A 14,237-nucleotide genomic window follows, 5' to 3' on the forward strand; every position below is an offset into this window, starting at 1 on the left:
TCATACTAATAACTAATGTGGTTTTCAAGAGATTTTTGTGTAGAGCAGTATTCAATCTTAATGTATAAACCATATAGGTATGTGGGTTATAAATGTATTATATATATATATATATATATATATATATATATATATATATATATATATATATATATATATATATATATATATAATATATATATATATATATATATATATATATTATATTATATTATATTATATACACACACACTATATTGCCACAAGTATTAGGACACCCCTCCAAATCATTGAATTCAGGTGTTCCAATCACTTTCATGGCCGCAGGTGAATAAAATCAAGCACCTATGCATGCAGACTGCTTCTGCAAACATTTGTGAAAAAAATGGGTCAAATTGTGAATTTAAGCGTGATACCATGATAGGTTACCACCTGTGCAATAAGCCCATTCGTGAAATTTCCTCATTACTAAATATTCCACGGTCAACTGTTAGTGGTATTATAACAAAATGGAAGCAATTGGGAACAACAGCAACTTAGCAACAAAGTGGTAGGCCACCTAAAATCACAGAGCAGGGTCAGAGCATGCTGAGGTGCACAGTGTGCAGAAGTCGACAACTTTCTGCGGAGTCAATAGCTACAGACCTCCAAACTTCGTGTGGCCTTCAGATTAGCTCAAGAACAGTGCGTAGAGAGCTTCATGGAATGGGTTTCCATGGCCAAGCAGATGCATCCAAGCCTTACATCACCAAGTGCAATGCAAAGCGTCGGATGCAGTGGTGTAAAGCAGGCCGCCACTGGACTCTAGAGCAGTGGAGACGTGTTCTCTGGAGTGACGAATCACGCTTCTCTGTCTGGCAATCCGATGGACGAGTCTGGGTTTGGCGGTTGCCAGGAGAACGGTACTTGCCTGACTACATTGTGCCAAGTGTAAAGTTTGGTGGAGGGGGGGGGGGGGGGATTATGGTGTGGGGTTGATTTTCAGGGGTTGGGCTTGAACCCTTAGTTCCAGTGAAAGGAACTCTTAATGCTTCAGCATACCAAGACATTTTGGACAATTTCATGCTCCCAACTTTGTAGGAACAGTTTGGGGATGACCCCTTCCTGTTCCAACATGACTGCGCACCAGTGCACAAAGCAAGGTTCATAAAGACATGGATGAGTGAGTTTGGTGTGGAGGAACTTGACTGGCATGCACAGGGTCCTGACCTCAACCCGATAGAAGACCTTTGTGATGAATTATAGCGGAGACTGCGAGCCAGGCCTTCTCGCCAACATCACTGTCTGACCTCACAAATACGCTTCTAGAAGAATGGTCAAAAATTCCCATAAACACACTCCTAAACCTTGTGGAAATCCTTCCCAGAAGAGTTGAGGCTGTTATAGCTGCAAAGGGTGGGCCAACTCCATATTAAACCCTAACGATTAAGATTGGGATGTCATTAAAGTTCATGTGCATACAAAGGCAGGCGTCCCAAAACTTTTGGCGATATAGAGAGTGTGTGTGTGTGTGTATATATATATTTTATATATATATAATTTCCACAGTTTGTGAAATAGGTCCATAGTCTGATTAATGGCAATAAAATAATATTATATAATATGATAATTATTGATGTTTTACATTATATTATTATTATACTCTGTCATAAAGGTAAAAAAAACAACAACAACAATGTCATATAAGTTTTATTTATTAGTAATAATCATACTAATAACTATTGTGGTTTTCAAGAGATTTTTATTCAATCTTAAAATTCCTTTAAGGCCAGACAAAGTCTATCCACCAAACCACAGCTATCAGATTTGTACTGCTTTCCAAACTACCCACACAGGGGCTGTTTCAAAACCTAGTGAGCGGTGTATCTTGACAGTAATTTGGGGTATGGTAAGTACCTACAACTCCAAAAATGCTCTCTCGGTGAACAACTAAGTAAGTTTTAAAAAACAAGTCACTGGGTTTCTTCCGAGTGCCCGTTCATCTGCTCTGTCGCTCGTCCTCCACTAGGGCTTCCGTTTGTTTTGACTACATGATGTTGCCTGTGTGAGTTGATTCACACAAATCCCGGTCTGGTGTCGCGACCAATCGCGCTGAGCCGGTGACGCTTCGGGGCCGTCCGTCCATGAGCCTGCATTCATAAACGGATGTGATAAGTGTTGAATGTACTGTACAGAGACGAAACTTGGACCATGGCGGAAGAAGACGACACGAAAATCCGGATTTTGCAGAGCCTCCGAGGAAAGATATGTAAGTGCGACACGCTGCGAGTTTGGTGTGTGTGTGGAAGAGTATGTTTAGATGGCTTTGGGAGAGAAAGAAAAGGATCGGCACGGGGGAAAGAGGGGCGCGGTAGGAGCAACACACACACACACACACACTCACACTCAGAGTTACTGGATGGGGCTCTGAGAATCCAGCGCTGTTTGTCACATTTTACGCACCGTTTGGATATGTAGCTCACATGATTTTCGGTATTTTATGTTTAAGTAATGTTTACATCTTCAGTGACAGATACAGTTAATTGTTTCCCCCATTATCTGTGAGTTAGCCGTGGTGCTAACATGCTCCACAGCCTGGTTCCCCCTCACAACCGCCGTTTTTATTCACTAAAATGTCAGTACAGGAGTGAAATAGTGTTCTTTATTTACCCGTTTTAACTAAACGCGTCTTTATGTCACCAGAGTTGGCGGTTGTTTGTTTCATTCTTACCCGGATTGAGGTTGTGAAATAGACGGTGGGATCCTCGCCGAAATTTGACAAATTCTGAGCTGGACGGAAGTTGTTGCATCGCTTTAAATACGCGAACACTGCCACAGATTATTATAGTATTTACAATTTTCTTCAAAACCATTTGTAAAGGCGAATAGTATATTATGTATAATATAAACTTTAACTAAATAATTGTGAAGTGATTTCAAATTAAATATGATTTAGCACGCACTTAATTTATTTTATACATTCATTATAGTTAGTACAATAATACTGTGGTAACTTGGTATTAGGAGCTACTGTCATCTAAAAAAGAAATTAAAATGACAGAAAGCTTTTACACTCAGAAGATCCCATATTAATTTATTATGATTTTACAATAGCTGGATTAACTTAGGTATAGTTGTTTGTAAGGTTTTTTTTTTTTATTTTTTTATTTACAGGGTAAAAAGTGGATGTGATCCTTATAAATGACATTCATTTGTATAATCCAGTACAGCCCTGTTGATTTAGTTATATAGTATGTAAGACATATTGCCCACTTGTACCAGGGAATCCCTGCAAACTACCATGGAACTAAAATCAATTTGGACATGATACCGTGGTAATACCATATTATTTTTGGAGTTCTCCCGTGGTAATAAAATGTTATTCTTTGAAAGGACAAATTCAATTCAATTGTACATGAGTATCATCATCATTCATCACTTTGGTAGAGGCCGTCGCAGTACGGTGTAAAAATGTTTTAAGTAATAACTTTGTAATTACATCTAATATCATTTAAATGAACTGATCGGAAATTAAACTGCAAGTGTACTTTTATATTAAGGTTTGATACCATTATTTTAGAATGGTATTTTTGGTAAAGTAAAAGGTTTTGTCATGTACTAACATTTGAATGACATTTAAAATAACTGATTGGAAAATTAAAAAGGGAATAGCATATTTTTAAAGTGTACTATGATAATACTTTATGATACTCTTGGTACTTTTAGTGCATGGCACTTTTTTGTAAGGGATATGACAGCTGTCACTATTAGGCAAATGAAAGATTGCCGTGTCTGAAATAAAATGGTCCCTGAGATTTTGACATGTCAGGTGTGTTTTGAATAGACTGAGCTCATTCAAATTTAATTTCAATTTATTTAAAGAGATATTTTCTTTACAATGTCAAAATGATTGGTGCTTATGTTTTTACTGTCTCCCACCCCTCACCCACCAAAAAAAAAAATTGAACTGAAACCTTCTGTGTTGCAAGTAACTTCGTGGTAATTCATCGCTCACTGGAAAGCTCACTGGAAGCCTCATATCCAAATGATATTGCATAATTCATATGAAGTAGAATAGCTCTTCATTTTACCGGAGTATAAAAAGAAAAACTTTCAATATAATGTAATGAAAAAGATGTCCTGTGCGGTACATTTTATTTTGAACAAACTTCTGTTAAAAAGTTTTATTTCCATTTATAACCCATATATAAGTTGTTTAGTACCTTAGAAACTAGTACCTTAATAGATCTTTCAGCATTAGTCTTATGTATAGCCCTTTATGCACATTTTTAAAACTGTGTATGGGCGTATGATTGTGTGAATGACATCGCTTTTATCTTTTCACCTGGATGAGGGTAGGCTTTTCTGATTACAGTAACCACCCAGTAACCTGCGTTGCCACTGTACTGAAACAGCTGTCTACAATGGGAGTGTGGGGGCGTTTTTGGTAGTTGGGACTTTCAGGGCATTTGGGAAACTTGAAAGTTCCAACCTCAGCTCAATTCCGATAATGTGTTGAGTAAAGTGATAAAAATGCTAACAGCAATATTAGTGAATAACATGCTGTTATATGATGTGAATGTAAATTTCATATACATGCATGTAAAATCATATAAAATTTAGTTTCATATGATCTGACAGAAAATATAAAAATGTTGTCATGTTTAGTGCATTTAAGTTACAGATGAACTTCATGAAGAATTGGGAAAGTCCTTAGGAAATTACAGAGTACTGATAAATAATTGCTCTCTTGTTCGTAAACTTTGGGAATAAACCAGGTACTGTTCACTTTTACATTATCTAACCTACATTTCCTATAATTTAAACCTGACGTGTTTTTTTTTTTTTTTTTTTTTTTTAATGGATAAACCTCTGGTTGCTGATGTCAGAGCCTTCCGAAGAACTGTTTTTTAAATTACACACAACTGAAGTCTTTGGTCAAACCACTCCTTACTCAGAGTTTTATTCGCCCTGACTGAAAAGATGAGGTTCAGGAAAAATCAGGGAGATACCGACTGAATGGCACACTGTAAACAGAGACATGTCCCATGACATCAATCATGTGCTATCAAATCAAATTGTCCAGCATATCCGAAACTCTCAAAGGGGACAGTGTAACACACGTAACCCTGAACAATTGATCAGTTGCTAACTGTTTTAGTTGTGCAGTTAGTCTGTGGTTATTAACACACTGGGCTAAATATATGGTGTGGTTTGCTCCACTCCTATTTTTATGAAAGGATAAGGGCATTCATTTGTCTACTAGTGTTATGTAGTTGGTTGACAACAACTGTTATGTCTTTGTCTAGTAATGGCTACTGCCCATTGGTCCATGAGGTGAATGAATGCAGCTCAATGGCTTTCTCATTCACAAAAGCACACCACGGTTTCAGAATGACTGTTATGAGTTTTGAGTACGTAGGCCACTGTGTGCAGTGCGTCACAAATGATTTGTCCACGTAAGTGTCCTAATTGGAACGTATGTTAACAGCAAGCATAACCACAAATTAGGTTATGGCCTCAACAAACAAAAATAAACCATTCTGTGCATGCAGCCTTCATAATGTTTTTGATTTAATTCCTGCAATAATATCAATCTGCTAAAGCCACTGAAATCCCTGAGCTTAACAGAAAATCAGATATTAATTCAGATTTGGGCCACAATAAGCCTGTCAACACGGTCAAAAATATAATAATGACAAATATACTTGGGCCAAGTGTTATACTTCATAGTTTCTGCAGAGAAATTAACAAATAAAGATTTGAATAGCTTCCCAGAAGCGTCATACTTAATGTTCACAGTAAGAAAAAAAAATCCATAGAAAAACAGATAATATTACCGATACCTTTTTTTTTGTTAAGTTTACGTTCATTTCCTTTAACTTTAAAATACAACATGATAATGCAATTCATCATTTACAATACAGGTAAAACACGTGAAAAATCAATACAGATAATTCCTTCATATTAACAGTACATTGGGCATTATTTTTAAGGATTGTTAGCGTGTAGTAACTCACACAAGTTGGCCACCTATTTTACTGAATATTAGTTTATAAGTTGACCGGAATCACTATGATAGGTTATTTTATTCCTTTAGTATCATCTTATAGGATATAGGGCTGCACGATTATGACAAAAATCATAATTGTTGGTTATTCCCTTTAAATTGCAATTGTGATTATTAATTACGATTAGCACAATTTACATTGAATGTTTTGAATATCTTTATTGTTTAAAACAACTGCATGCCATATTTTTATATAAAAACAAGATGAAAACACTCTTCCTGAAAAACTTGAATTGCTTTTCTATAGCATTAGGCCTCAAATGTCATCTATACATTGTTTTGGTTTCTTCTTTAAATAAAAAAAGTAAAAATAGGCATGGTATTATAATGTTATACTAAAACTAAAGTTAAAACATAAAAAAAAACTTAAGATAACTTGTAGAAAGAAAAAAACATTTTAGGCACACAGACTAATGTAAGTGGATTTTTTTTGTAATTGCGCATTTGAACGATTACGTAATTGCGGCATCTGTAATTGTAATCACGATTAGAAATTCGATTAATTGTGCAGTCCTAGGATATGTCATGACAATACAGATAGAAGCACACTAAAAACATGCTAACATGCTAAAATACTCACACAACATCTTAGAAATATGCTAAAATCAACTCATAACACATTTGCAACACATTAACATACAACACCTTAGCAGAATGCTAAAATTCTTTCAGAATACCTTACAAACATGCTAAAACAACTAGAAAAACCTTAGCAACTCACTAAAATTCTCTCTGAATACCTGAGAAGCATGCCTTAAACTATTCATAACACCTTAGCAATATTTTGCTCAAAATACCTTTGCATTGGTAAACGTTTTTTGTGATCTTGAGCCATGAATCTTTCCATTGGAAAGTGTAATTGGTACCCTCATGGACTAAAAGACTTTTTTGCTCACTCTGATGTTATCTTTTTCTTTTCTTTCCCCCTCTTTTTGCACACAAACGGCCACATTTACATGTGGTCACCAGCACCGGCTATCGGCAGGTGTGCGTGCACATATACAAACAGCAGGAGGAAATGTTTTCATGTTGTGATGTGTTGGAGAACTGTGAAGCATTCAGTAGTATACTAATAACAGCCAACAAAGAGGAACTGAACTAAGGGCTGGCTCTATGAGGACCATCTTACAACATACTCTTACGACTTTATACTGGCCACATTGTTCCTGTGTCAACCAATTCCGACACTCTTATTAGAACATTTTAGTACTTGGTAGACAAACCTGATAGCCTATTATATTTAAACCACCATACAACCTTTTGTTTTCTAGTAGTGTTTTTTTCTTCCTTGTTACCCTGCATTCATGAAATGATTGTATTGTATTTCATTTTTAAAGGAAAGTTGTCTTTCTCTTCTAGAGAAAATAGACTAGAAATAATGATGACTCATCTTGTACTCATGGGCGTGTCCAGAATTTACTCCAATAAAAAGCCTGCTACTCTTTAGCAAAAGCATAAAGCAAACCATGATTTTGTGGTCAGTGATGTGAAGTCTGTTGGCTATTTTAAAAGAAAACAAGCTCTTTGATATGTCACGCCCAAAAGACCGGTTTCATGGGGTCTTTAAACATAACAAACAAGCTGAGGTTGGTGTTTAAAACTTGTGGCTCACACTCATTGACTCATAACCTTCTGACCGCTTACTCCATTCACTCTCAAACCTCATCCTTCTCTTGCACCTTCATACTTCTTTCACAATAACTATTTTGTCACAAATAGTTTTGAACAACACATAAAAACTATCCATAGAATCACACCGGTAAAGCAGAAGTATTACTTTCACACATACACATAGCATTTGTGACAAACCCACAGCATATACATTCACTGGCCACTTTATTAGGTATACCCGTTCAACTGCTTGTTAGTGCAAATATCTAATCAGCCAATCACATGGCAGCAACTCAATGCATTTAGGCATGTAGACATGGTCAAGACGATCTGCTGAAGTTGAAACTGAGCGTCAGGTGAAGAAAGGTGATTTAAGCGACTTTAAAGGTGGCGTGGTTGTTGGTCGCAAACGGGCTGGTCTGAGTATTTCAGAAACTGCTGATCTACTTGGATTTTCACGCACAATCATCTCTAGGGTTTACATAGAATGGTCAGAAAAAGAGAAAAATATCCAGTGAGCAGCAGTTCTGTGGGTGAAGATACCTTGTTGATGTCTGAGGTCAAAGGAGAATGGCCAGACTGGTTTGAGCTGATAGAAAGCCAAAAATTTACCACTCATTTACCAATCAAATTACCACTCGTTACAGACAAGCTATGCAGAAGAGCATCTCTGAACCCACAATACCTTGAACCATGAAGGAGATAGGCTACAGCAGAAGAAGACCGCACCAGGTAACACCCCTGTCAGCTTAGAACAGGAAACTGAGACTCACCAAAATCGGACAGTAGAAGATTGGGAAAAGGTTGCCTGGTCGGAAGAGTCTTGATTTCTGTTGCGACATTCAGACAGTAGAGTCAGAATTTGGTGTAAACAACATGAAAGCATCGATCTATCCTGTCTTGTTTCAACAGGTCAGGCTGCTGGTGGTGGTGTAATGGTGTGGGGAATATTTCCTTGGCACACTTTGGGCCCCTTAGTACCAATTGAGCCTCGTTTAAATGCCAGAGCCTACCTGAGTATTGTTGCTGACCATGTCCATCCCTATATGTTATCTCAAACTGGTTTATTGAACATGACTAAATTCAATGTACTGAAATGGCCTCCACAGTCACCAGATCTCAATCCAATAGAGCACCTTTGGGATGTGGTGGAATGGGAGATTCCATAATCTCTGAGGAATGTTTCCAGCACCTTGTTGAATCTATGTCATGAAGAATTAAGGCAGTTCTGAAGGTAAAAGGGGGTCCAACCCGGTACTAGCTTGGTGTACCTAATAAAGTGGCCAGTAAATGTAGTTTTATATAATGTATATTTGTATATACTGTGTATATATTTTGTCTCATACTTTCAGATGTCACTGGGGTTGAGGGAACAGCACTAGGGCTATGTTCAGAATACTCGTCAGTTTTCAATGTATGAGCATTCATAATATCCAGCTAAATTTGCCAAAATGTGCAGCATAACACATTGCACGTATTAGTATCCCACAATGCTGTGCACTTAACTTGACCTTTCATTTCCAGTGTAACGCATGAATTATGTTGATTTTATTTTTATTTTATTTTATTCAAGAGAGCTGTGTAATAACCTAATAAGCTGTGTAATAATAAAATGTATTACTGATTTGGCTAATACTGGACACCATGCTAATGCTCTAAAAAAATAGTCAGTATGTTTTCAAATAGTAGACTAGTACTCAATTCCAAACACAGCCCATGTTTAGTTTGTAAAGTTAGTTTTTCTGCCTATTCAGCGTTTTTCTAAGGAACTTCAGTTTTTTTTTTACAAGGACTTTGCAAAGTTAAATTATTATGAGCCTGGCTAAATTAGGGTCAAAGATGGGGTCAAAAACTAACCAACTCAGTGTTTCCCCCTCCGGTCTATCCAGTGGGTCTATGTTAAGTTCTTTTAAAAGCAGTTAGGGATCACAGCGGGTCTCTGGAGCTGGTTGTGAGTGATTCAGGGCAGGAGGGCTTAGCAAGGGCTCAAGAGTCGCTTTAGTTTTCACAGTCAGTGGCACTGGGATTAGACATTAATAGTTTTTTAAAGAGCTGAAGCAGATTGACGCTGTCACCTCACACACCCTTAGCAGTGTACAGTGCTTACACAGCTAACGCTAAACAGTCTCTGCTTTTACCACCAAACGAAGTGATGCAATCCTCTCCAAGAGTGAATGTGATATTAACTAACTGTTGCAATGTCACTCACAAGATCATATTATGTACTAAAAATATTAAAGAATATAGATTTTAACTATTTTCAGTTGCCATCAGAGTATTTCTGCCTAAAATTAAAATATATCAAGCTGTTATGAATAGAAGCTCAATAATATTGAATAATAATAGTAATAATGTGGATTTTTTTTTTTTTCATTGTTGGTTTAGCTTTCCTTGTAGGCATGCGTTTTGTGGCCATTTGTTTTGTCTTGTTTTTTTGTTTAGTTTTTTTTTTTGTCTTTGGTGTTTTGTTTTGTTTTTGTCTACATAACTAACACTCAGTTACAGTTGTGACAATAGTATAAACAAATGTTTCTGTTTTCTTTTGTTGTTTTTTTTTTTTGTCTAGTGTTTGGTGTTTTGTTTTGTCTTCTGTATCCAAAAATACTCTAAAACTGGTGGTTATGTTTTGTGTTGTGTTGTGTGTGTTTGTATGTGGGGTTTTGTCTTGTTTTGTTTTTTATCCAAACACTCCAGAAACTAAAACTCACAGTTGTACAGTAGGGAAACCGATGGTTCTGTATAGATAAAATGCAAATGGAATCTATAGATGTTTCCCCTTATTTCTACATTGATTTTGAAGGAAAATCTGTGTAATTCTGATCAATTGAAATACCGTAAAATGTGATAAAAACAGAACACGACACTCTTATTTTTAGCTGAAAGAAATATCATAATTAGGCAAAATATTTAATTCTGCAAGAGCTTAAGGATGTTTAACATTAAAGGTGCAGAAGGAGATCTGGAATATGCTAACATTAGCCTGCTAGCATTGAAAGCGTATGATTCCATCCTCCCTGCAAATTACCGTCCAAAGCCACACCTCCTCCAAAACATGAGCGCACACACAGACACAGCTGCTTTCATCAAAGAACCACAAGAGACAATGTTAGACTACCTCATGTCTGAAAGCACAAAACATTACAATAATAATGAACATATACAACTTAGAGAGCTTGTACAAATTCATTTCAGTGTTGACTGCTGCAGATTAATTTCGGTGTTGATACTGTTAACATGGATATGCTTAATTCCGAGTCTGACTGAACAGCCCTGGATAGAACGTCACGGGTTGCCATCTCTTAATTACGTACGGTTGCTATGTCGTTGTTTTGATTCGGTAGGAACTGTAAAAGGTGGCTGCTGTTTGTTTGTAGTGCTCTGTGACTAACATCTGTCTACATAAACTCTGCATAGCATGATACACGCTGATGACGTATGATGTCTGTGTGAACAGGGTGCAAGAGGGAATGTAAAAACATACGCTGACAGGCAGGTAGGACATTGTATTATTTCATTCGGAATGAATGAATGAATATTTTATGGTCCTACACCTTCCACAGATGATATATAATTATAAAACGGTTAGTTCCTGTCCTTGATTCTGATTGGTCAATAGTTCATGATAAAACACGGCTATGACCGCTTCACCCAACGGTTCTGTGTATCACTACACAACATCCTTAGCAACCACTCTTAGCAACGTAAACTGTTTGTTCTCAGTTTATTTCCTGCATTCAGATTTAGCATTTTCCTTCATAATAAAAAAATCTGTTTAAATGTCCGATGTATTATCTTGTCCTTTTAACAGTTAAGGGGTTTTCCCGTGACTGACAGCGCTAGTCAAAGCATTTCTGTGTTCTTGTTAGTTCCGTGTTCACAACAATTCAGTTTTTTCAATTTAAAAGTCTTCACTACAGACTGACACACTCATAAAGACAGTCTTTGCCGCCATCTAATGGCGTAATAATGTAACTTCTGTTGCTGTTCACTGTCAGGGACTATTTTTTCTGGCAGAAGGAAGGCTTTTAGTGAAAGTTTACTTCATGAAAGTTGCATTTGTACATATTTTTGGCTTTAATATTTGTATTGTGTGGTAACCGTTTTATAAAAGCAATAAGGTACTCGAGGCTAGTGGTGTATCGTGAATAAGTCACGGCTGAAGGGGTTGCAGGCGCTCCGCTTTGCGTCGTGCCTAACAACACCCTTCAGCTGTGACTTATTCACGATACAGCACAGCCTCTTGTACCTTATTGCTTACATAAAAATAGATTTAGACCATTTAACATAGTGATTGCAATCAGGATATGAGACTTTCAACCAGCATAACAAAAAATATTTCTGCAGGGAATCACCTATTACACCTTCAAGGATGGGTGTGAACAGTAAATGATGGCCATATTTGATGTTATATTTTTAATCATATCTTTTATTTTCATTGGCCCAACTCATTTCACAGAAATGTATCCGGTATGGTTGCATTTTTTACACGGTTTTTGTTCAAGTTTGTTTATGTCTATGAATGTGTGTGAGTACAAGTGCATGTAGGGAACTCCAGATTTTAGTGTCTGCATGTGTGTGGAGCCCTTTGTATCTTGTTTGTTCATGCCTCACGGTTGTGGTTTGTGTTCACTTCCGTTGCTAAGCATACAGTGCTACACATGTTCGCTTGTCTTCATCACACCTGTGTGTTTGTGTGTGAGAAGAGAGGGTTAACTCTAGGGCATTGGCTGCTATCACGGCTCCCTGCGGCAGTATGCTGTTGGGAGTTTAGTTTCCTCTGAGTCTTTATCTGTGTCGACTGTGAGCATCATTATGAGCTGCTCTGGGTTGCATTTGCTGTTGTTTTCTGAATGGTTCAGGGGAAGAGGTGTGTGTGTGTGCGTGCGTGTGCCGGAAACCGAGACTGTGTAATAGCTAAAGGTGTATGTTGCAGACTTTGTGCATTCAGTCTCTGCTCCCTAATGAGAATATAAGCCTCACGTGTAGGGTGAATTTTATAGGGTCATCAACACATTATGGAGTCATATTTCAGGCAAAAAGAAGAATAGAAATTATATTTTGCATGCAAAATATTAAGGTTATTTTTAAGATATGCATTTTGAAATTATTTTCATGACATGTTAGCCTCTGAATTCTCTTTTTGCAAAAAAAAAAAAAAGAAAAAAAGAAATTCCTTTTTCTCTATAATGCATTAATGATAATCATCCTGTTTTGACACTAAATCAGCATAAATAACATTCAAAAACTACTAAATAAAATGACTTATATATATATATATAATATAATATATATATATATATATATATATATATATATATATATATATATATATATATATATATATATATATATATTTAAAATCTGTGTTTGTGTGTGTGTGTGTGTGTAATATATATATATATATATATATATATATATATATTTATATAAAAAACATATGGGCCTAAATATTTAACAACTGTATTGAACTTCATTTTAATTTGCATTATGGTAATGAGAATAATAATTTGTTTTTGTATTACAGAAATGAGAATTTGAATTTGAGGAAATAGTTTTTTTTATTATTTGATATGATAATTTTACTGTTAAAAATGATAAAGGTCATGAAATAGGCTGTATTGTCTTTATGCAAAATATAAGTCTTATTTTTTTTTTTTTTAATTTACGATGAAATATGACATGCATGCCTTCTTTCAAACATAAGGTTTGTCTCTACTAAGAATATGTTCAACAGCTGAATCGCAAGACAACGATTTTATGAATGGCTTTTACAAAATATTTTGTGGTGATTTTAGAGGCTTAAAACTGAAAGCTCTGAACCACAATAAAGAATCCAGAGCATCTAAAAAAATATACATTTGAGATAAAAAGTTATAAGGTGCTCGTTCGTGTATTCTTGCATTCTCTAGCTGTGTCATCTTGGTTTGATGTGGTCTGGATCAGTTATGGCTACATCTGCCCTCTGACACATTAATATGTGTGGTTGTGTATGTGTGTGTTTTTGAATTTGATCTTTTGAATCAGCGCTCTCCTGGAAGCCCCAGTGCATGCTGGGAGGAAGTTAATGCTTCTCGTCTGTAACCACATCTTAGATGAGCTCCACGTACATCAGCCACATCCGCCTCAAGCCTCTGCACCACCACAGCGCTCCTGCAAATGTGTGTGTGCGCGATAGCGTGTCTTAGTGGCCGTATATCGCCGACCCCACAACTGGCAAACCTCTTATTCAAATGCAATCTTCAGATATACCTAAAAAAATTACATAACACAGATTGACATTTTATTTTTGGGAAAACTGTGTCTGACTGTAATATCCTCTGCAATAATGTGAATTACACACCTGTTATTCTCCTCTCGGCAGGTGAAGCAAAGAATCTGGGTCTGAGCTCAGGGCCGAACCGTCTCCGTGACCTCTGCACCTTCTGTACAATCAGTTTGGACCAGGAGGAAGTATACCGCACAAAAGTCTATGAGAAGAGTGTAAGGTGAGATGGGAAACACACATAAGCACACGAACATCACATGCAAACTACGTGCTGATGTTGTTGATATTTATCTTAAAAGTACAGCACTTCTCATATATGTGGTTTTCATGCTG

The 14,237-nt window shown here is 36.6% G+C and overlaps 1 protein-coding gene across 1 annotated transcript in view; it reads left to right on the forward strand.

Moving 5' to 3' along the window:
• Positions 1 to 2,095: 2,095 nt before the first annotated feature.
• Positions 2,096 to 14,237, forward strand: part of rasa2 (RAS p21 protein activator 2) — a 52,963-nt gene continuing 40,821 nt past the window's right edge. Inside the window, exons 1-2 of the mRNA XM_048169483.1 lie at positions 2,096 to 2,227; positions 14,001 to 14,124. Of these exons, the coding sequence (XP_048025440.1) occupies positions 2,170 to 2,227; positions 14,001 to 14,124 (182 nt within the window). The 5' untranslated portion in view covers positions 2,096 to 2,169. The remainder of the gene's footprint in view (positions 2,228 to 14,000; positions 14,125 to 14,237) is intronic.

The sequence above is a fragment of the Megalobrama amblycephala genome, linkage group LG19 (genome assembly GCF_018812025.1).
Source record: "Megalobrama amblycephala isolate DHTTF-2021 linkage group LG19, ASM1881202v1, whole genome shotgun sequence".
NCBI lineage: Eukaryota > Metazoa > Chordata > Actinopteri > Cypriniformes > Xenocyprididae > Megalobrama > Megalobrama amblycephala.